This window comes from Aphis gossypii, chromosome X, assembly GCF_020184175.1.
Source record: "Aphis gossypii isolate Hap1 chromosome X, ASM2018417v2, whole genome shotgun sequence".
Lineage (NCBI taxonomy): Eukaryota > Metazoa > Arthropoda > Insecta > Hemiptera > Aphididae > Aphis > Aphis gossypii.
This window is the reverse complement of record NC_065533.1, coordinates 32213213-32238847: the sequence shown is the minus strand read 5'-3', so window position 1 is coordinate 32238847 and position 25635 is coordinate 32213213. Positions and strand designations below refer to the sequence as shown.

Here is a 25635-nt window from a genome sequence, read left to right as displayed (position 1 = left end):
TAATAAAAAAAAAAAAAAAATTAAATTAAATTAATTTTTTTTTTTTATACTTATGTAGGAAAATACAATAGTTTATTAAAAACCATTTGAAAATTATTTTAATATGATTTAATAGTTATTAATAATTTACTTACAAAAATGTAATGATATCCCAACAAAACATAAATGTAAAATGATAGCCAAGTTCAATTAAATAATATGCTTTGGTTGTTGACTTCAACGACAAAAGAAGTGAGATCTAAATGGATGCCAAGTTCAATGGTCAGTCCTGAAATTTATTTATAACAACATAAAATATAATTTCTTCTTATCACTTAGAATAATGTTTTGAAGCCTAAGGTCTGACTTGGCTAGTTTCCATATACAAATTATGTTATAGCCTTCGCAAGTTCTAAAGTTGTAAGTTCTTTTTTATCCTTCTAAAAATTTGGATTGCTGATAGAAACTAGCTATCGAACACAGTGCTCTTCCATGACTGTTTTGGTTGGTACTTAATAATAATTCGTATATGACAACTAGCCAAGTCAGACCTTAGGCTTCAAAACATTATCCTAAGTGATAAGAAGAAATTATATTTTATGTTGTTATAAATAAATTTCAGGACTGACCATTGAACTTGGCATCCATTTAGATCTCACTTCTTTTGTCGTTGAAGTCAACAACCAAAGCATATTATTTAATTGAACTTGGCTATCATTTTACATTTATGTTTTGTTGGGATATAATATAATAATCAGGGCTCGAATTTTATAGCATTTGCTCATTTTTATTGGATATAGGTAAAAATAGAAAAGTAAGCTATAAATTTGTTTTGCGCACCAGAGACTTCAAATATGAAATTTTATTTTACTATTTTTCGCATATTTAAAGGATTTTTAGCTTTTAGTACTATTTTGTAAATTATGGTGTCATTTTCGGCTAATTTGCTATATTAATATAACTTTTATTTCGTATTATCATAAGACTTATTTATACTATATGGTATGAAACTGAAATGTAACAATATGACAATTTTGAATAGTTGCCATACTCAAAAAGCGTGTATATTTTATAGTTTAATGAATCAACAAATTCAAGTAGTATTACCTAATATTTTTAACAAAAAAAGTTTGTAGTATCAATTTTTTATCATTTATTTTTATTTTTTATTATTTACAATTAAAAAAAAAAAAAATGCATTAATTTATAAATATAAGTATTTTAATTTGTGAACAAAATAAATTTTCATTTTTGCTATTTATTGTGTTTATAGCGCATATTTTAGTCATTTTTAGTGCTAAAAAATCTGAGCCCTGATAATAATTAATAATGATAGTTAATAGTTAGTTGAAAAAAAATTAAATATTAAATTAATAAAAATAAAAAATATAATTATTAATTATCAATAATGATTAGCTAGTTAATAGAAAAAAAATTACTTAAATAAAATATAAAATTTGAATTTATAAAGATTAGATGCACCTATACTAATTTGTATAAGTAATGGTAATATTTTTTTCCTTGTATGACAAAATGATTGTGTTTAAATATTTTTGGCGTGTTTTTGATTGAGAATTTCTGAGGTTATTAGATTTGTTATAGTCGTTTAATTTAATGTAAGTGAATAATTGGCTATCTAATTGAGCTTTTGTGAAGTTGACAGTTATGTGTGGCTATAATAAAAATAGTTGTAATCTATTGATTTGATGGAGTTCATGTGTTTTTTAGGTCAAAAATTCTTAATGGTTAAATTTACATGTTTTAAAGTTTTTAAATCGATGAAATTGACAATAGCCTATTTATTACTATAATATTTAGGCACAAAATCATAAGTTTTTTAGTAATTTAATATGGCATATGATCAATAAGAGAAATAAATGTTACTATAGTAATCATTTTAAACTGTAATATTGATTATTGATTACCTTTGTTTTTTTTTTTTCTTTAAATTAAAATTATTACTATTAACCGTGTATCTCCACTTATTTTTTCAAAATGAATGTTTTCATAGAATATTATTCATGGAAGCAATATTTATAATTTGGTATCAAAATCAAAAAAATCGATTTATTATTCCCAAAAAAATTTCAAAATGAATTATTTTCCGCCAATAATGGTAAATGGGATAAAGACATTTGTTTTCTCCGTCATGAACAATTGATAAAAAGGGAGATATCCGGTTCTTGCACTCGACCCTTCAAATACTATAAACCTAACCTATCGTTTATACTATTTGGTAACGCGTTTCGTACTTTGTCCTTAACCCCTATTCACATGGTCGGCTTACTCGGCGTTGTTGATTATTGATATTGATTGTTTATTCGAGAAAATATATAATTTCATTACCGCGTTTCTCGTTCTCGCCATTGTTTTCATCACTTAATCGGAAAATATTCTACTTCTATACTGCGCTTCGATTTTCAAGTAAGTACCGAACGAATTCGCTGCGTTGATTAGTTTATTTTATAGCTTTTAATTAAGTACGATAAACTACACATTTTAAAGTGTCATACATGAAGATATTTGTAGATGTCTACGATCTCTATAGATACGACCTAGCCATTAGAACTTTAGTAGAAGTCACTGTAGCATGCTGTCGCGAGATTTTTTCAATTCTTTCATGACTGTCTCTGGACATTTTTTCCATTGCTGTTTGTCTGTTGGAATATAGTTTAGATTGAGTTTTTTTTTTATTTGATATGCGGACAGCAGGGTTGTTAGCATATTTACTATCAAGCTTAATACTATTTCAATTGTACGTCATCGTTTGTTCATTTTATTTGAACATTATATATTGATTATAAGAAGGGTTCGGATTTGTTGGCAAAAGCCTTTTTTTTAATAATAATAATAATAAAAAAATAATTTTTATATAAAAGTGTGTTTCGTGTCATATCTAAGACGACGAAAAGTATTTTTTTTTTTAGGCGTTTTTACTCATGAATGCCTTATTTGTGTTTAATTCTAAATTGATCTGATAGTTTTATACAATATGGAATCAGGGTGCACTTAGTTTAATACGTTTATAATAATAAAAAATTACCCAAAGCTAATGTCAAAGTATTTATTGATAATGTGGTTGGCAAAACTCTAAGCTATGAGAATTCCTTTGCAAAATGCAAGGTTAAAGTGGGACGCGGCGCGGCGTCGCTATAACCCATAATATGTGGTAGTCGCAATAACGCACAAGTACCGAATTTTTCATTGCTAGTAACTTAAGTCTTAAATCATAATATAGTAATTAAGTATTATATTATATGGTTGCAATCTATGCTACAACAAGTATCCTATTGCTTAAAATTAGATAACATGTTTTATTGTAAATACATGTTCTTATTTTTAAAAATGTACACTATTTTGGTTATTTTAACTAAAATGAGACTAATTTTTATAGTTAAGGTTTTACTTAATTTGAAAAAACTTCTATCATTAAATTTACTATACTGGATTCAGTAAATATAAAGCTTATTACCATCTTAATGAGAATAAGAAAATAACAAAACAACAACAATATTTTCTAATTGAAAAATTGTAGGTGTTTTTAAACTAAGAAGGCATTGTACCCATTGACTCCATTTTAGTAACACTTAACATAACAAACATTTGTTGAAAACAATTTATTTTACTCATATTTACAACATTAGAGAAAAATTAACTTATAAATAAATCTAGGGTAGTTTTTCTTTTGATAATTTAATATGATCATTATATTTTTCAAAATTAAAATATTAAAAAGACTTGGAAGGTGTGCTAGGTTCATACTTTTAAATTAGTCAAAAGGTCAAATCACTTTAAATAATTGAGGGAATTGTTAATTGATCTTCCAAGTAAAGATTTATTTTGAGTTTTTTGCTATAATAAAATTTGTTCCTTACTTATGAAGTTGTATTATATATGTTTAGATATGGAATTGAGAAAAAATTAAAAATAAATTGTTATTAACTTTTAAGATTGATTAATGAATAATTTGTTATTTTTTAGTTTACAACAAAATGAAGAAAAACCGCAATCCATCTGCTGATCATAGTATTCAAAACAAGCAAACGCTAAATACTGATGATATAGTTGACCTAACATCAGAAGATGCTGGAACAATTGAATCTGGTCTTGAAGAATTAAATATTGCTGATAATCCTCGAGCCATTAAGAAAACAGTACCAAAAAAAGAAAAACCAAAGCTTCGACTAAAATGTAAATCACATAAAAGTCTATTTTATGTAGCTGTCGGAAAAGCTAAAAAGATCTGGGAACTTATGCGTCGTGATGATTGTACTAAGGAAAAAAAAGTAACCTTACTGAAGGACCTTTTTAAATACTCCAAACCCCATTTACAAACAGTAAGATCAATATATTTTAATTTTTAGTATTAGATTTAATAAAAGTTTATGTATGATTGTTTAGATGGTTTATTTACATGACAACATTTGTATAGTTCAATGCCTGTTGAAACTAGGAACACCAGAAATTCGTTCACAAGTCATAAATGAGCTAATAAAACATGTTCCAAAAATTATATTTTGTAAGTATGCTTCCTCATGTGTACAAAATATGTTAAAACAAGGTGATGCAGAACAGCGTAAAATTATAATTAATTCCTTGAAAGGAAAAGTCAATAAATATATATTACATACAGTAAGTATACATGTAATAATTAAATGCTATTGAACATATTTTAATTTTAAAATTATAATTTATTAGAACTCTGCTAAGATCATGGATTTGATTTATACAACTTATGCAACACCGGAGCAGCAGAATGCAATGATGCATGAGTTGTATGGTGCATCTAGTGTCTTATATGATTCACCCAATGTGTTATCATTAACTGACATATTGGAGAATTCACCAGACTCAAAGGACATTATACTTGCAAAAACAACAAAAAACATTAGAAAATTTGTTTTAAAGTAATTATTAAAAATTTAAAAAATTATTTCTTAATACCAATCGTGTACCATTTAAAATATTAATTATTTTTCTATTGGAAACACTGAAAATAAGCAATAGAATTACTTAAAAATATGCGTACAAGTAAAAATATATATTGATAAAAATTCTACTAGTTAATCGGTAGTGCTTTGAGTAAATACTAGAATCTAAAAAATCTAATTAGTATGTTATTTTAAATAAAATTGATTTTTTTCGTTTCTAAAAATTATTTTATCAAATAAAATTAAAACTGATTAAAGTTAACATTTTTATAACATAGTTGATGTAATAACTTCTAAATTTCTAAAATCTATACTACATAAAATACCATCTACAGATTATTTCAATAATTGTTTCTTAAATGAAAAATTTTTAAAATATGTTTTCAATCATAAATAAGTACAGTAGAACCCTGATTATCCAAATCTGTTATACAAACTTAACATTATCTAAACGTATTGGCTTATACTCTGATTTTAAAATTTTTGTTAACTTTTATTGTTAGTACATTAGTACATTACATGCATTTACATAGATTGTGATAAATTTGCCTTAAATAATTTTTAATTAATAATAATAAGTGTAATATAATAAATTCATATTGCATATTAAATATAAAATTACATGTACAATTTTTAAACAGATCCAAGTATCTGAAATTTCACTTGACCGAATTAGTTGTGATCCCCATTAGTTTGGATAATCTAAGTTTTACTGTATTAATGGTAGGTAATTATGTATATGACTGCTATATTATAAAATTTATGTTTAAAGATCCAATGCTGGCCATTTTTTAAGTTCAAATATGCAATTTTTTAAATGTGTGCATACGTGCCATGTGTATGTATAATACTGACTAGATATTTTGTTAACTGTTATTTATTAACATAGTTATTCAAGTAAATATCTAAAATTGAATTAAAAATTGTTAGGAAGCTTGCTTATTTCAAAATGACTTACATTTTAAAAATAATTTTAGAGTTCTATATTATTAACATTCAAAAAAGTAGGAAAGCTTTTCAAACTAAATTAAGAAAAAATCATGTTTTCAGAAATTATTATTCTATAATTAAAATATTTGGTTTACCATAAAATAGATATTTTTTTTGCAGATAATAGCTGGGTTGAATACTATTAGTATTCAAGGTTGCCAAGTTAATAAATATTTTTAACTCAGTTACATTAGCATAACTATTTTTTTTTTTTTTATTATTAATACAAAAATTAACTTAATAAATATAATTTATTTAACTTCAATTAATTAGTTAAGATATTAAAAAAACTTGCATTAATCGTCTAAACAAGTGATAATCACAGTAATATAATATAGTATCTTCCTATTGAATATGCTGTGTATTCATAGAACTAATATTTTAAATTCGAGGAGGGGCCTTTTAATTGCATTTTTTTAACATTTATAATTTATAAAATAATTAATAAGTAACTCAAATACAGTCGAGTCTCGAAAACTCAAATTTCTTTTGTCCCTATGGAATTCCTATACACTCAATTATCTACCTTGAAATTCGAGTTATCGAGACTCGACTGTATTTATATTTACACTCTTGAGGGATCTAACTGTATATTAATATTATTTATATAATTTTAGACAAGATACTTCTATGCAGACAACATTAGTTCATAATTTGATTCGTGAATACATTGTATATACTGGATTAGAAAATTGTTATGAACTGATCACTTTCCTTAAAGAACTTCCAATAGAACTATTTTACTCAACCAAAAGTGGTTGTTATATTGCTATGTCCATGATAAATTGTGCAAACTCTAAGGTAAAATACATTTAAAATTATTGTTTTTTAGTTTATTAACTGCAATATTATTTTTAGGAGCACAAGTCTCTATTGAAAAAAATTAAGGCTACTGCTGCTACGCGTGATTTAGCCACATCAGATTATGGATATTTAATTTTGTTTGGCCTTTTCGACGGTGTTGATGATACAGCTCTGATAAAAAGGGTGAAAACTGATATTTCTGAAAATTTTAAAATAACATTTATGAAATTAATTGAATTCTTTTATACTAAATACAATTACTATATGGTTTCAGATAATCTATCCTGAAATTTTGAATAATCTTGAAGAAATTGTAAGTAATGAGAATGGCCGTAGGTTGATGTTTTCATTTGGGGTTTTCAGACGTTTACCAGAAAGGTAGTATTTAGTTAATAATTATTATAATTTATGAAATATAATTAAGTTATGATTATAACTTTGTTTACATGTTGTATTATTTTCTTGGGAAATAAATATTAACAGTATTTAGCTAATTATAATACTGGTAAATTAACATATAGCATAGCAAATTTACATTCAGTAGTACATTCAACATATAATGTGCTGTTAGCTTTAATAATATAGTGAATTCCATTATTATCAAAGTTTAAAGTAAGAATATTATACGTACTTAAGCATTGGATTTTTTTTTATTTTAATTTAAAAGCTAGTAATGATAATTTTTAACTTCTAATACTTGTTATAATCATATCCTGATAAAAAATTCAAATATTTAAAAAAGTTATCACATAACGTAGAATAAATTCTTACCTTCAACTTTGAAAATAATGAAATAATAATGATAACATTTTTACTATAATTTTAAAGCTAACAATGCACAATTGATTTTATTGAATTCAATTTTACTCTGTAGTATTGTAAAATAGTCTCAACACGCGTAAGGTTTTATATTTATTTTAATGTCAATATTATCTATTAAAACAGTATTCTAATTTTGTTTTAATTTTAATAGTAACGGCATAGGTGAGCGAGCAAGAAGACTCTCAGTTTCAATTTTCAATTCTCTTGTACGTTGTATTCAAAAGAATCCAATGTGCTGGATTAGTAATCTAGAAATGGCAATGGTATTAAAGGATATTATACATGAATGCAGAGGTAATTTTTCAATTAATCTATTAGAGCACTTATACAAGTGTAAATTGCACTTTTGTATAGATCAGTGGTTCCCAACCCATCGGCCTTGAACCATATCACATTAAATATTATATATTATATGCATTGTGTAGAGATTTTTTTTTACAAAATTGGTGGTCTACACAACTGAAAAAGTTGAGAAACGCCGGTATAAATATTATAGTTATTTACTCAAGTTATGTAACATAGATCATACTAGCAGTTATAATATATTATAATTTATTATATGTATACTATTAACAATGATAGTTATTGGTTCTGCTATTTACTGTTTACTGTGAAATGTATAAAAACTCAATGTTACTCTACAACTTAATAGTTTTATTTGTATTAAATCATTATTTATGAAAGTTTATTGATTAATATTTAATTAACTATACTAAAGTTCTATATTATAAGCTGTATATCTGTTTACAAAAGTAACTAAATTTTGGCTTATTTAAACAAGGTCCAGGTTAAAAGTCATCAGAGTTTATTGTTATGAATAATTTAATTAATAACATATTTTGTTCAAATTTGATTAATGATAATAATTTTGTTAAATACTAAAAATTATTGAAATTGAGTGAAGATTAACCTATTTTGTTTTGATAGGTACTTATTTTTTTAATGTTTATAACTATTTTTATAATCGATATATTTTATAAGTTTTTGTTCATTAACTATAATTTTTCTAGTCATATTTAAAAAGATATATTATACAAATCTTGATTAAAAAATTCACTGAAATAACATCACTCAAAAATCCCCTCATACCTTGCCCATAATTACAATTACATCTGCAGAGAGGTTGTTTTTAAAAGTGACAACTAATCAAAACATTTTTAATTTCAAAGAAATGCGTATATTGAATTATATCTAGTATACTCGTACTATAAAAACAAGTTTTTTAGTGATATTTCATGAAATATGTACTGTCCTCAGGAAAACCAAGTGCCTTGCTACAACACTAAATTTACACAAACATATTATTTTCTAAAAAAACTTAGCTTCAAACCTAAAAATAAAATATATAAGTAATCTATATTACCAATTGTATATTATTTATAATTAATTTCGAGGAAAATAAAAAACAAAAATTCACTGTATGATACACATATTTATAGGAAACCAATGATTACTTATGCTATTATTTCACCAATAAACTATCTGTGATTCCCATCTGACCATATATTTGAATAATGTATCTTCTAACCTGAGTAGATTATCTTAGGACAAATTAACAATATGCACATTATGTATTTGGAGGGTATACAAACATTTTTTTTTTTTATAAGTGATGACTTATTAAATTTTATTAGTGTGGCTAAATGTTTAATTACAGGCAGTTGAATATTAAATGTTGAATAGTTAATTACCCTGTTAATTAGAATTTTTTTTTTTTTTATTTCTATCTATTATGTTTTTGTTACAACCAATTATTATTTGTCAATTATTTTGATCTGGTAAGTCTATCAGGTCTTTTTATTTTGCACAAGTACAGACATATAACACTAGATTGCTAACTATTTCATAATATCAAATGCTTATGTTAGCCACCATTTTGCTTATAGTTCAATGTTTACTTAATTATCTTATCATTTATCATTAAGGTGTGATTGTGATAGCATGATGGTATCTAATAAAATTCTAATGCAATTTGAATTTTAAAGTGATGAGTATATTTATTGGCATTAAAATTTGATTTTTTGATGGTTAAAATATTTATTTTGCATTTTCACTTAAATAATATTTTTTATTATTCTGAACATGGCAGAAAAACATTTCAAACTTTAAAAACTACAAAACAGTTACTATAGTATAGTGTTTACAAATAAATAACTATAAACGTTAATTAGAAAAACAATTCTTGAATATTTTAAAAATATTTATTATAGTATAAAGTAAGGTAGCTCCAAAGTGGTGACAACAGTTATTAAATATTATATACTTTCAATACTTGATTAATTCTTGTTCTATTATTATATATAGGTATCTGTGATTTTACATTAATCGAAACTTTACAATAGTGATGGTATACGTGCACATTAAAACATTATTTATCATAGTTTATATTATGTTGGTTTTCTCTAATCCTTTTAGTAGGTATTATGCATTTTTTTTAGACATTGATTTAAGGTCTTTAGTTTTAGTCAATGGTTATTAATGGTAAGATCATTATTATTATTTTATTTTATTATTATCATGAACTTTTGGTTTGTTTTGTAGGAGCAAAATTGAAAAAGTTAATGACAACTGTAATAAACTTTATTTTTGATCCTAAAAATAAATTAAAGGATAGATTTCTTGGAAAAGTTCCTGTTTATGAACACTCTGGTGTTCTTAAGGCAATAGAATTGTTAATGACTGGCGATTTTTTATTAACATTAAATAATGAAAGTATGACGCATTTTATAATTACATTAAAAAAAAAAAAATTATACATCATTATATTTTTATTTTTCTAGTAACATTTTCTGAAGTATTATCATCTATAATTACAACTGACATAATAAAATCATGGGTTAAACGTAAAGATGCCTGTTATTTGCTTGCTAAGTGAGTAATAATATCGTATATTAACAACATTAGCAATTAATATCAATAAAAAATAAATAATAAAAATAAAAATAAAAAATTAATTAAAATGTTTCAGAATGATGGATTCCGAAGTCGAGTTGGTTGTGGAAAATATAAAATCATTGTTTTCACCAACAATTATGGATTTGTTAAAGGAACAACAATTTGATTTGGCTCAACGTTTAGTGTTAGATTTAAGTTAAACAAAAAACGTTTTAATATTAGACATTAAACAATTAAAAATGTGTATAAAATACTTATAAGAGACAATGATATCTATTTTCATAGTTATAAATATTAATTATATTTTTCCTGTTTTCGACAATTTTTTTTAAGATACTGTATAAATGCCAGACAACTTGGACAAAAAAATGTTTACATTAAGTATTACATCTATTTTTTCTATCAATGATTTGATATATTATCTATTTTTCCTACAGTTTTTAATTTAAATGAAAAATTGGCTAACAAAAATGTATTAGTTAACTGACTTTATTTAATTTACATTTAAATTTATGTCACTGGTACAAATAACTATTCCCAATTTTAAAATACATAATATGTTGATTTAACACATTTAAAATTGTTTTGATTGATTTCTTAATGTAACTGCTTACCTAATAGATTTATGAGGTCTACAATGTGCACTTCTAAAATAAAAAAATATTTAATAGTTCACAAATAAAATAGTATCTATGATGAGTGATGACTGATGACATATTTGATTAATATACTTAATAATTTATTCTGTTATTTTGGTGGGTAAAACAATATTATATATGTATCTAATGCTTAGTTTAAGCATTTGGATTAGTTAAAAAATTATACAATCTATAATTATAATAACAATAACCAATGATACAAGGTGACAAGAAATTATTGACTTTATAGAAAACTGCAACACAAAGTAACATGAATATCAGAAAATTTACTAAGAAATAGTATGATATTTTTATTAACAATTTTTAAATAAATTAAAGTGATGACTAAGTTGACTAAATGAAAAGTTTTTTATTCATTATTTTTAAAATAATTTATGGTCGAGCAATTTAAATCTATATTTATGTATACTTGATATCCTAAATATGTGTCATTATATAATACTATAGATATTTCTTACATATATTTTACAACAAATTTATAAACTACATCATTATGATTAATGCTTTATTTAATATTTTCTGGCATGTGCATTATATAAATAAAAACTAAAAAGTAGGGGTACCTACCTATATTATATGTGTATAGGTATATAGATATATTATAGCACTGAGATAGATTAGAATAAGTCAAGGTGGATTTATTTTTATGGTTGTTTAAGCATCCAGCGCTTTCGAGTTGATCAAGTGAAAATCGTTTGAAACGGATGGTGCGAGGTAGAGCTGAACTAAATAAATTGTAAAACTAAGGCAATGCGGCGTTTTCATACAAAAGTGAAGGTAAATCTTCCATCGTTTGACTGACTACACCGTTTACGGCTAAAAGCACACACTCTTGTTCGTGAACTTCTAGTATTCACTCATACTGCTGAAAGAGATCAAAAAAAAAAAAAAAAAACTTACGAGTTTGTAATTAATTAAGTACTTACTTATACAGTTATACAATACTGTTACTTATCAATTATCGGATAACTTTTGTAGAAGCGCGGTATTCGAATTACGATAAGTACACATTTTTTGTTATCATATAATATGCATATTATATATATATTTTGTATACTGTATAATTGTCTATGCATGTATTCGAGTAAATAAACGTAAAATCGCTTAAATCGACATACCTTATAGACTATCAGTGTAGATACATTGGTATATGTATATGTCTTGTTTCTACTGAATACAGTTGACATAAGAATGTCGACGTTAAATAGGTATTAGATACGAGGAGACAAGGTAGGTAACTCTTTTAACACGTGTAAAAAATAAACAAGTTTCAAAGACCGCATGTTAGCTATTTATTGAATATTATGCACTTTTTGAGTATTAATCAAACACGGGCGCACAACTAATTAACGTATAAACCAATACGGTAGGTATAGGGATGCCAATATTTTTAATTTTAAAAATTGGACATCTAACTGAATACCTTTTATTTCTTTTTTAGTCTAATATAAATATTTATTGTTATGAATAATTCATTTTTTTTATTAGGTAGTTTATTACTCTACTTCTGATAATACAATAAATAAATAATTAATATAATATAATAAATTAAGTTAATGTATAATAATTAAGTGCTACTTTGCTATTTTAAAGTTGTTGTTTTTTTTTTTTGCTTTTTTCCGTCTTCATTAGTATATGATCACTTTTTATCTCCAAAAATTCACAAACTTTTGACAATACAAACTACTAGGTATAGTAAAATTTTTTGGAAATGTAATAATTTATGGCGTCCAGTTGAAAGGTATAACTGTACACTGAACAGGAACCAGAAAATCTGAACTTTCCAGGCGAAAACTGGACGGTTGACAACCATAGGTAGGTAAGTATAGCAGCAGTGGTAACTGGTATATTATTATATTAATTATTCTTTTTCTTTTCTTTCGCCTTTTCTGTTTCTCCCAAATATTTGAGGTCGGCCAACCTGGTCCACGATTTCCACTTACTACCTACGATCCTTATTTCTTAGCATCCTCCTCACAAACACCAGTCATTCTCATATCGTACTCTATAACTTCAAACCATCTCATTTTCGGTCTTCCCCTTTCTCTTTTTCCATCCACCCATATGTTCTTTGTCATGAAACTACCTCAGTTTTTTCTTTTCTTAAAACATGTTGTAGCCATTTCAACCTATTCTCGGGCATGACAAAATGACGCATTTTTCTACTATTGGAGCCAATCCTATACTACAACTTATGTATAATATAAATAATATAAATATATTTACGAGGAGTTATAAGTTAACTAAAATTACAAATACCGTTAATTTCCACCTACTGACATAGTCGAACAAACTATTAATCACTAACCAGTATTGGTTATATTAATTATAATACAATTTATAATGAATTATTATTATCGTCAATATCTATAACAACAGGCTATGCCTAATGTTACTACTGTATAAACATATTATAGTACCTAGTCGTAGTCACACGCCACTGCGATGCTGATAACGTTCCCATAATCGCTAATTTCCGGTAAACGGTATCTAGTATCTACCGGTCGCCGCAAACACATAATGCTCATGACGTCTTCAGCTCAGAATCGCACAAATTAACAGAATGAAAAATCAGCCATAAAGACATAAACATGTCAAAATATAGCGTCGGCACTCGGAACGTCAACACTACTTACGACAGTCGGACAGTGAATTTTATCATTTACCTAAATACCTTAAAGAAAAGTTGGCGAGTTGCCCGTATTAGCAGTGTAAATGTTGGACCTAACTAATTATCTAGTTATCTACTGAAAAAGTAGCACGATTTAAGATAATATGGTTAGGTTATTAGGTATCTTAAATCGTAATCAGTAGTAAAAGACGTAAAACCTATTAAATTGGATATAATCAGACAAATTGTGCTAAAGGATCTTTTTGCGAAAATCATCGAAATCGTACGGTTAGTAATTGAGGTATTAAAGGTGACGTGAAAGCTTTTTAATGATAAATTACAATAAAATCTGATATCCCGGCGAACACATCAAGAGTTGTCGTGCCGGCTGGTCCCCCACTCAACTACGACGCATTTCATTATTGATATCTCAGAATCTCACATTCGCGCGTTTTTTATTTATTTCATTTCGTTATCGACTACTATTGCATCGTTGCGTCGCGTATTTTAAAGCGTTTAAATAAAAGATCAAATTTTAAGTTTATATGTAATGACTTCAGTACTAATAAAGAGAGATGACCTCGTAATAGTTGGTAAACACGTTTATTTAATAATCTTACAAGGGAAAAATGGAAACAGGCTACGTAAGTAAGAACACACATTTATAAACAATTAAACTCCATAAAGACGTGATATCATAAATAATTACTACACATTAATAACATATTATTCAATTCACACATCTGAAGCAATTGCCATTGGAATCAGAATAAAATGGAAATGAAAGATGATATTACCTCATACTTAATATGTTAAAATAAGTCTTTTAAACATTGAAAACTCTCATAATTTATCAAAATTATGTGAAACTATACTGCTTCGATTTTCAAATTGTCCTTTAAAATTATATGTAAATAGTTATTAGTTACGTTTAATGTCCTAATAAAAAACTGAGTATTCATTTCACACATACAAATTATTTTTCATTATGAAAAATCATAAATGGAAACTTAATATGATATAATTTAATATATAATATGTTTACATGAGATTTTTTAAAATTGAAATAGTTTATTGTCCTTTAAAATTATATGTAAATAGTTATTTTATTATGTTTATTTTCTTAATAAAAAACTGAGTATTCATTTTACACATCTGAAATATTTTTAATTTGGATAAATCATTAATAGAGACTAAATATAATTTAACATTTTACATAATATGTTTATATGAGATATTTAATATTGAAAAACACTATTATTATTTAAAATTATATGTAAATAGTTATTATTTATGTTTATTTTTGTAATAAAAAACTAAGTATTCATTACACACATCTAAAATATATGCCAATAGATTAACAACATAATGGAGATGAATTATAATATTATTTCATAAATGATTGGTTTATATGAAATTTTTAAAAATTGCAAAATCTAAATTAATCATAATCATGTATTAATCCAATTTAATGTTTGTGTAGCTTAAACTATCTGACACAGTATTCAATTCGACACATTTGAAGCAATAAATTGTCATTGACATCATAATAAAATGGGAATGAATGATGATATTACCTCAAACATAGTATGTTAATATAAGTCTTTTAAAAAATGAAAATTCTTATAGTTTATCAATATTATAATTAGTATACTGTTACAGTTTTTATTTTGCTAATAAAAAACTCATTATTCATATCACATATCTGAATTATTTTTCATTAGCATAGATCATTAATGGAGACTAAATATAATATAACATAATAAATAAAATATTTCTATGAAATTTTATTTTCATTTAAAATTATATGTAAGTAGTTATTATTTATGTTTATTTTCTTAATAAAAAACTGAGTATACATTTCACACATCTGAAATATATGCCAATTGATTTATAACATAATGGAGATGAATTATAATATTATTTCAAAAATTATTTGATAATATGAGATTTATTAAAATAGAAAAACCTTATTGTTACTTATAATAATATGTAAATAGTTATTATTTACGTTTATTTTACTAATAAAAAACTGATTAATGATCTCACACATCTGATTTATTAATCATTAGCATAGATCTTTCATGGAGACGACTTTATATAATATAACATAAAAAAAAATGTATTTATGAGATTTTTAAAATTTGAAAAACATTATTATCCTTTAAAATTGTATGTAAATAGTTATTATTTATGTTTATTTTCTTAATAAAAAACTGAATATTCATCTCAAATATCTGAATTATTTTTCATTAGCATAAATTAATCATGGAAACTAAATAATATAACATAATTTAATAAATAATATATTTTTATGAGTATTTTAAAAATTGAAAAACGTTATTGTTACTTAAAATTATACATTAATAGTCAATATTTATTTTTATTTTACTAGTGAAAAACTCAGTATTCATCTCCACATATGTTTCTAAATCTCTAAGTTCAAAAATTATGTATACATGTATAATATTGTATATGAATATGTGGCTATGTGGGAATGACTATTGACTATAGGATATAATATAGTTATTTAGAGTCTATTGTATAATCAAGGATTGAAAAGTATTTTATTTGATATGTGTGCTGTTCCCGGAGGTACTGCAATACCGGGTCGACCTGCTGTGGAGCAGGGGCATGCCCCAAATTCTCTACCTATTTTAGAAAAATTGTGAAAACAAATATGCTCATCTGGTATGTGAACCAAATTTTAAACTGACACGTATCTTATAGACAAACGTAAATTTACAGTAATTGCAGTTTTAAATATTAAATTTTTTGAAAAATCTAAAATATCAATAATCAAAACACCGAATTTTGAAAAATGGTCGTAAATGATAGATATAAATGAAGATAAATGAAGGCAAACTATGATATAAGTTGACAATAATTATTTGTTTATGAGTCTTTTTAAAAATATAAAATCGTTATTGTAATTAATATTATACGTAAATAGTCAATATTCATTTTTGTTTTACTAATTAAAAACCAAGATGTTAAGTCAAACATTTGAAAATCTTTTTGTTGGGATGAAAAATAAATTTTAACAAAATAGAATATTACTTAATAAATGATATGTATAAAAGAATTTTTAAAAAATTGAAAATACCTATAGCTTATCAATATTATGAGTATGTATACTACATGAGTTTTTGTTTTGCTAATGAAAAACTCATAATTTAACTAAAACATTTGAAATATTTTTCATGTTGATAAAAAATAAATTAAGATAAACTATGATATAAGTTGACAATTAATATTTGTTTATGAGTCTTTTTAAAAATATAAAATCGTTATTGTTACTTAATATTATACGTAAATAGTCAATATTCATTTTTGTTTTACTAATTAAAAACCAAGATGTTAAGTCAAACATTTGAAAATCTTTTTGTTGGGATGAAAAATAAATTTTAAAAAAATAGAATATTACTTAATAAATGATATGTATAAAAGAATTTTTAAAAAATTGAAAATACCTATAGCTTATCAATATTATGAGTATGTATACTACATGAGTTTTTGTTTTGCTAATGAAAAACTCATAATTTAACAAAAACATTTGAAATATTTTTCATGTTGATAAAAGATAAATTAAGATAAACTATGATATAAGTTGACAATTAATATTTGTTTATGAGTCTTTTTAAAAATATAAAATCGTTATTGTTACTTAATATTATACGTAAATAGTCAATATTCATTTTTGTTTTACTAATTAAAAACCAAGATGTTAAGTCAAACATTTGAAAATCTTTTTGTTGGGATGAAAAATAAATTTTAACAAAATAGAATATTACTTAATAAATGATATGTATAAAAGAATTTTTAAAAAATTGAAAATACCTATAGCTTATCAATATTATGAGTATGTATACTACATGAGTTTTTGTTTTGCTAATGAAAAACTCATAATTTAACTAAAACATTTGAAATATTTTTCATGTTGATAAAAGATAAATTAAGATAAACTATGATATAAGTTGACAATTAATATTTGTTTATGAGTCTTTTTAAAAATATAAAATCGTTATTGTTACTTAATATTATACGTAAATAGTCAATATTCATTTTTGTTTTACTAATTAAAAACCAAGATGTTAAGTCAAACATTTGAAAATCTTTTTGTTGGGATGAAAAATTAATTTTAACACAATAGAATATTACTTAATAAATGATATGTATAAAAGAATTTTTAAAAAATTGAAAATACCTATAGCTTATCAATATTATGAGTAAGTATACTACTATAATTTTGATTTTGCTAATAAAGAAGTCATAATTCAACTAAAACATTTGAAACCTATTTCATATTGATAAAAGACAAATGAAGACAAACTATGATTTAAGATGACAAATAATATTTGTTAATGAGTTTTTTTAAAAATTATATAACATCATTGTTACCTAAAATTATACCTAAAAAGTGAATACATATATTTCTTTTGCTGATTAAAAACTGAGTATTCTTCTCAACGAAATTTATGACAAAACATAATAACATAATGGATTAGAATTATATATATAAAATACTGTTAAAGATTTGATTCAACCAAATTTCAAAAAATTACAAAATCTATATGTAACTAATCATGTATTAATTCTATTCCTTTTTTTGTTTAGCTGAAACCTTGTTGCAGAGTATTCAATTTACACATAGAAGCAATTGCCATGAATCAGAATAGAATGGATACCAAGAAGATATTACTTCAAATTTTATATGTTAAATTATTAAATTGAAAAATTAAAAATGCCTATAGCTTATCAATATATATGAGTATGTATACTACATGAGTTTTTGTTTTGCTAATGAAAAACTCATAATTTAACTAAAACATTTGAAATATTTTTCATGTTGATAAAAGATAAATTAAGATAAACTATGATATAAGTTGACAATTAATATTTGTTTATGAGTCTTTTTAAAAATATAAAATCGTTATTGTTACTTAATATATATACGTAAATAGTCAATATTCATTTTTGTTTTACTAATTAAAAACCAAGATGTTAAGTCAAACATTTGAAAATCTTTTTGTTGGATGAAAAATAAATTTTAAAAAATAGAATATACTTAATAAATGATATGTATAAAAGATTTTTAAAAAATGAAAATACCTATAGCTTATCAATATTATGAGTATGTATACTACATGAGTTTTTGTTTTGCTAATGAAAAACTCATAATTTAACTAAAACATTTGAAATATTTTTCATGTTGATAAAAGATAAATTAAGATAAACTATGATATAAGTTGACAATTAATATTTGTTTATGAGTCTTTTTAAAAATATAAAATCGTTATTGTTACTTAATATTATACGTAAATAGTCAATATTCATTTTTGTTTTACTAATTAAAAACCAAGATGTTAAGTCAAACATTTGAAAATCTTTTGTTGGGATGAAAAATAAATTTTAACAAAATAGAATATTACTTAATAAATGATATGTATAAAAGAATTTTTAAAAAATTGAAAATACCTATAGCTTATCAATATTATGAGTATGTATACTACATGAGTTTTTGTTTTGCTAATGAAAAATCATAATTTAACTAAAACATTTGAAATATTTTTCATGTTGATAAAAAATAAATTAAGATAAACTATGATATAAGTTGACAATTAATATGTGTTTATGAGTCTTTTTAAAAATATAAAATCGTTATTGTTCCTTAATATTATACGTAAATAGTCAATATTCATTTTTGTTTTACTAATTAAAAACCAAGATGTTAAGTCAATCATTTGAAAATCTTTTTGTTGGGATGAAAAATTAATTTAAACAAAATAGATATTACTTAATAAATGATATGTATAAAAGAATTTTTAAAAAATTGAAAATACCTATAGCTTATCAATATTATGAGTAAGTATACTACTATAATTTTGATTTTCTAATAAAGAAGTCATATTTCAACAAAACATTTGAAACCTATTTCATATTGATAAAAGATAAATGAAGACAAACTATGATTTAAGATGACAAATAATATTTGTTAATGAGTTTTTTTAAAAATTATATAACATCATTGTTACCTAAAATTATACCTAAAAAGTGAATACATATATTTCTTTTGCTGATTAAATACTGAGTATTCTTCTCAACGAAATTTATGACAAAACATTAATAACATAATGGATTAGAATTATATAATATAAAATACTGTTAAAGATTTGATTCAACCAAATTTCAAAAAATTACAAAATCTATATGTAACTCATAATCATGTATTAATTCTATTCCTTTTTTTGTTTAGCTGAAACCTTGTAGCAGAGTATTCAATTTACACATATGAAGCAATTGCCATGAATCAGAATAGAATGGATACCAAGAAAGAATACTTCAAATTTTATATGTTAATATTATTAAATTGAAAAATTAAAAATGCCTATAGCTTATCAATATTATGAGTATGTATACTACATGAGTTTTTGTTTTGCTAATGAAAAACTCATAATTTAACTAAAACATTTGAAATATTTTTCATGTTGATAAAAGATAAATTAAGATAAACTATGATATAAGTTGACAATTAATATTTGTTTATGAGTCTTTTTAAAAATATAAAATCGTTATTGTTACTTAATATTATACGTAAATAGTCAATATTCATTTTTGTTTTACTAATTAAAAACCAAGATGTTAAGTCAAACATTTGAAAATCTTTTTGTTGGGATGAAAAATTAATTTTAACAAAATAGAATATTACTTAATAAATGATATGTATAAAAGAATTTTTAAAAAATTGAAAATACCTATAGCTTATCAATATTATGAGTATGTATACTACATGAGTTTTTGTTTTGCTAATGAAAAACTCATAATTTAACAAAAACATTTGAAATATTTTTCATGTTGATAAAAATAAATTAAGATAAACTATGATATAAGTTGACAATTAATATTGTTTATGAGTCTTTTTAAAAATAAAAATCGTTATTGTTACTTAAATATACGTAATAGTCAATATTCATTTTTGTTTTACTAATTAAAAACCAAGATGTTAAGTCAAACATTTGAAAATCTTTTTGTTGGGATGAAAAATTAATTTTAACAAAATAGAATATTACTTAATAAATGATATGTATAAAAGAATTTTTAAAAAATTGAAAATACCTATAGCTTATCAATATTATGAGTATGTATACTACATGAGTTTTTGTTTTGCTAATGAAAAACTCATAATTTAACTAAAACATTTGAAATATTTTTCATGTTGATAAAAAATAAATTAAGATAAACTATGATATAAGTTGACAATTAATATTTGTTTATGAGTCTTTTTAAAAATATAAAATCGTTATTGTTACTTAATATTATACGTAAATAGTCAATATTCATTTTTGTTTTACTAATTAAAAACCAAGATGTTAAGTCAAACATTTGAAAATCTTTTTGTTGGGATGAAAAATAAATTTTAACAAAATAGAATATTACTTAATAAATGATATGTATAAAAGAATTTTTAAAAAATTGAAAATACCTATAGCTTATCAATATTATGAGTATGTATACTACATGAGTTTTTGTTTTGCTAATGAAAAATCATAATTTAACTAAAACATTTGAAATATTTTTCATGTTGATAAAAAATAAATTAAGATAAACTATGATATAAGTTGACAATTAATATTTGTTTATGAGTCTTTTTAAAAATATAAAATCGTTATTGTTCCTTAATATTATACGTAAATAGTCAATATTCATTTTTGTTTTACTAATTAAAAACCAAGATGTTAAGTCAATCATTTGAAAATCTTTTTGTTGGGATGAAAAATTAATTTTAACAAAATAGAATATTACTTAATAAATGATATGTATAAAAGAATTTTTAAAAAATTGAAAATACCTATAGCTTATCAATATTATGAGTAAGTATACTACTATAATTTTGATTTTGCTAATAAAGAAGTCATAATTCAACTAAAACATTTGAAACCTATTTCATATTGATAAAAGACAAATGAAGACAATCTATGATTTAAGATGACAAATAATATTTGTTAATGAGTTTTTTTAAAAATTATATAACATCATTGTTACCTAAAATTATACCTAAAAAGTGAATACATATATTTCTTTTGCTGATTAAATACTGAGTATTCTTCTCAACGAAATTTATGACAAAACATTAATAACATAATGGATTAGAATTATATAATATAAAATACTGTTAAAGATTTGATTCAACCAAATTTCAAAAAATTACAAAATCTATATGTAACTCATAATCATGTATTAATTCTATTCCTTTTTTTGTTTAGCTGAAACCTTGTAGCAGAGTATTCAATTTACACATATGAAGCAATTGCCATGAATCAGAATAGAATGGATACCAAGAAGATATTACTTCAAATTTTATATGTTAATATTATTAAATTGAAAAATTAAAAATGCCTATAGCTTATCAATATTATGAGTATGTATACTACATGAGTTTTTGTTTTGCTAATGAAAAACTCATAATTTAACTAAAACATTTGAAATATTTTTCATGTTGATAAAAGATAAATTAAGATAAACTATGATATAAGTTGACAATTAATATTTGTTTATGAGTCTTTTTAAAAATATAAAATCGTTATTGTTACTTAATATTATACGTAAATAGTCAATATTCATTTTTGTTTTACTAATTAAAAACCAAGATGTTAAGTCAAACATTTGAAAATCTTTTTGTTGGGATGAAAAATAATTTTAAAAAATAGAATATTACTTAATAAATGATGTATAAAAGAATTTTTAAAAAATTGAAAATACCTATAGCTTATCAATATTATGAGTATGTATACTACATGAGTTTTTGTTTTGCTAATGAAAAACTCATAATTTAACTAAAACATTTGAAATATTTTTCATGTTGATAAAAGATAAATTAAGATAAACTATGATATAAGTTGACAATTAATATTTGTTTATGAGTCTTTTTAAAAATATAAAATCGTTATTGTTACTTAATATTATATACGTCAATAGTCAATTTTATTTTTGTTTTACTAATTAAAAACCAAGATGTTAAGTCAAACATTTGAAAATCTTTTGTTGGGATGAAAAAAAAATTTTAACAAAATAGAATTACTTATAAATAATATGATATGTATAAAAGAATTTTTAAAAAATTGAAAATACCTATAGCTTATCAATATTATGAGTATGTATACTACATGAGTTTTTGTTTTGCTAATGAAAAATCATAATTTAACTAAAACATTTGAAATATTTTTCATGTTGATAAATAAATTAAGATAAACTATGATATAAGTTGACAATTAATATTTGTTTATGAGTCTTTTTAAAAATATAAAATCGTTATTGTTCCTTAATATTATACGTAAATAGTCAATATTCATTTTTGTTTTACTAATTAAAAACCAAGATGTTAAGTCAATCATTTGAAAATCTTTTGTTGGGATGAAAAATTAATTTTAACAAAATAGAATATTACTTAATAAATGATATGTATAAAAGAATTTTTAAAAAATTGAAAATACCTATAGCTTATCAATATTGAGTAAGTATACTACTATAATTTTGATTTTGCTAATAAAGAAGTCATAATTCAACTAAAACATTTGAAACCTATTTCATATTGATAAAAGACAAATGAAGACAATCTATGATTTAAGATGACAAATAATATTTGTTAATGAGTTTTTTTAAAAATTATATAACATCATTGTTACCTAAAATTATACCTAAAAAGTGAATACATATATTTCTTTTGCTGATTAAATACTGAGTATTCTTCTCAACGAAATTTATGACAAAACATTAATAACATAATGGATTAGAATTATATAATATAAAATACTGTTAAAGATTTGATTCAACCAAATTTCAAAAAATTACAAAATCTATATGTAACTCATAATCATGTATTAATACTATTCCTTTTTTTGTTTAGCTGAAACCTTGTAGCAGAGTATTCAATTTACACATATGAAGCAATTGCCATGAATCAGAATAGAATGGATACCAAGAAGATATTACTTCAAATTTTATATGTTAAGATTATTAAATTGAAAAATTAAAAATGCCTATAGCTTATCAATATTATGAGTATGATACTACTGAGATTTTTGTTTTGCTAATGAAAAACTCATAATTTAACTAAAACATTTGAAATATTTTATGTTGATAAAAGATAAATTAAGATAAACTATGATATAAGTTGACAATTAATATTTGTTTATGAGTCTTTTTAAAAATATAAAATCGTTATTGTTACTTAATATTATACGTAAATAGTCAATATTCATTTTTGTTTTACTAATTAAAAACCAAGATGTTAAGTCAAACATTTGAAAATCTTTTGTGGGATGAAAAATTAATTTTAACAAAATAGAATATTACTTAATAAATGATATGTATAAAAGAATTTTTAAAAAATTGAAAATACCTATAGCTTATCAATATTATGAGTAAGTATACTACTATAATTTGATTTTGCTAATAAAGAAGTCATAATTCAACTAAAACATTTGAAACCTATTTCATATTGATAAAAGATAAATGAAGACAAACTATGATTTAAGATGACAAATAATATTGTTAATGAGTTTTTTTAAAAATTATATACCATCATTGTTACCTAAAATTATACCTAAAAAGTGAATACATAATTTCTTTTGCTGATTAATACTGAGTATTCTTCTCAACGAAATTATGACAAAACATTAATATAACATAAGGATTAGAATTATATAATATAAAATACTGTTAAAGATTTGATTCAACCAAATTTCAAAAAATTACAAAATCTATATGTAACTCATAATCATGTATTAATTCTATTCCTTTTTTTGTTAGCTGAAACCTTGTAGCAGAGTATTCAATTACAATATGAAGCAATTGCCATGAATCAGAATAGAATGGATACCAAGAAGATATTACTTCAAATTTTATATGTTAATATTTTAAATTGAAAAATTAAAAATGCCTATAGCTTATCAATATTATGAGTATGTATACTACATGAGTTTTGTTTTGCTAATGAAAAACTCATAATTTAACAAAAACATTTGAAATATTTTTCATGTTGATAAAAGATAAATTAAGATAAACTATGATATAAGTTGACAATTAATATTGTTATGAGTCTTTTTAAAAATATAAAATCGTTATTGTTACTTAATATTATACGTAAATAGTCATCAATATCATTTTTGTTTTACTAATTAAAAACCAAGATGTTAAGTCAAACATTTGAAAATCTTTTTGTTGGGATGAAAAATAAATTTTAAAAAAATAGAATATTACTTAATAAATGATATGTATAAAAGAATTTTTAAAAAATTGAAAATACCTATAGCTTATCAATATTATGAGTATGTATACTACATGAGTTTTTGTTTTGCTAATGAAAAACTCATAATTTAACAAAAACATTTGATATATTTTTCATGTTGATAAAAAATAAATTAAGATAAACTATGATATAAGTTGACGATTAATATTTGTTATGAGTCTTTTTAAAAATATAAAATCGTAATTGTTACTTAATATTATACGTAAATAGTCAATATTCATTTTTGTTTTACTAATTAAAAACCAAGATGTTAAGTCAAACATTTGAAAATCTTTTTGTTGGGATGAAAAATTAATTTTAACAAAATAGAATATTACTTAATAAATGATATGTATAAAAGAATTTTTAAAAAATTGAAAATACCTATAGCTTATTAATATTATGAGTAAGTATACTACTATAATTTTGATTTTGCTAATAAAGAAGTCATAATTCAACTAAAACATTTGAAACCTATTTCATATTGATAAAAGATAAATGAAGACAAACTATGATTTAAGATGACAAATAATATTTGTTAATGAGTTTTTTTAAAAATTATATAACATCATTGTTACCTAAAATTATACCTAAAAAGTGAATACATATATTTCTTTTGCTGATTAAATACTGAGTATTCTTCTCAACGAAATTTAT

General features: G+C 22.9%; 1 protein-coding gene and 1 long non-coding RNA gene across 16 annotated transcripts in view; both read left to right on the top strand.

Annotated features, from left to right (window-relative positions):
- Window positions 1-11001, top strand: part of LOC126551690 (pumilio homolog 3-like) — a 149794-nt gene extending 138793 nt beyond the window's left edge. For 4 of the 5 annotated variants that reach the window (XM_050205690.1, XM_050205689.1, XM_050205688.1 and 1 more), the window contains 10 exons: window positions 3961-4316; window positions 4381-4611; window positions 4678-4886; window positions 6518-6701; window positions 6759-6887; window positions 6979-7082; window positions 7678-7820; window positions 10068-10238; window positions 10307-10397; window positions 10495-11001. In XM_050205690.1, the coding sequence (XP_050061647.1) occupies window positions 3972-4316; window positions 4381-4611; window positions 4678-4886; window positions 6518-6701; window positions 6759-6887; window positions 6979-7082; window positions 7678-7820; window positions 10068-10238; window positions 10307-10397; window positions 10495-10621 (1734 nt within the window). In that variant the 5' untranslated portion in view covers window positions 3961-3971 and the 3' untranslated portion in view covers window positions 10622-11001. Of the gene's footprint in view, window positions 1-2172; window positions 2404-3960; window positions 4317-4380; window positions 4612-4677; window positions 4887-6517; window positions 6702-6758; window positions 6888-6978; window positions 7083-7677; window positions 7821-10067; window positions 10239-10306; window positions 10398-10494 lie in introns of those variants that run through there. The other variant, XM_050205687.1, reaches the window with a different exon arrangement.
- A 2963-nt stretch (window positions 11002-13964) lies between these two features.
- On the top strand, window positions 13965-24548 carry LOC126552807 (uncharacterized). 11 transcript variants are annotated; one of them, XR_007606254.1, is made up of 6 exons: window positions 14064-14339; window positions 15175-15278; window positions 19948-20101; window positions 21956-22110; window positions 23596-23750; window positions 24501-24548. It is a non-coding gene; the product is annotated as an uncharacterized LOC126552807 (long non-coding RNA). The 11 variants fall into 11 exon arrangements; XR_007606253.1 differs by having other exon boundaries at window positions 14065-14335; XR_007606258.1 differs by lacking the exons at window positions 14064-14339; window positions 15175-15278 and adding an exon at window positions 13965-13979.
- The last annotated feature ends 1087 nt before the right edge of the window (window positions 24549-25635 follow it).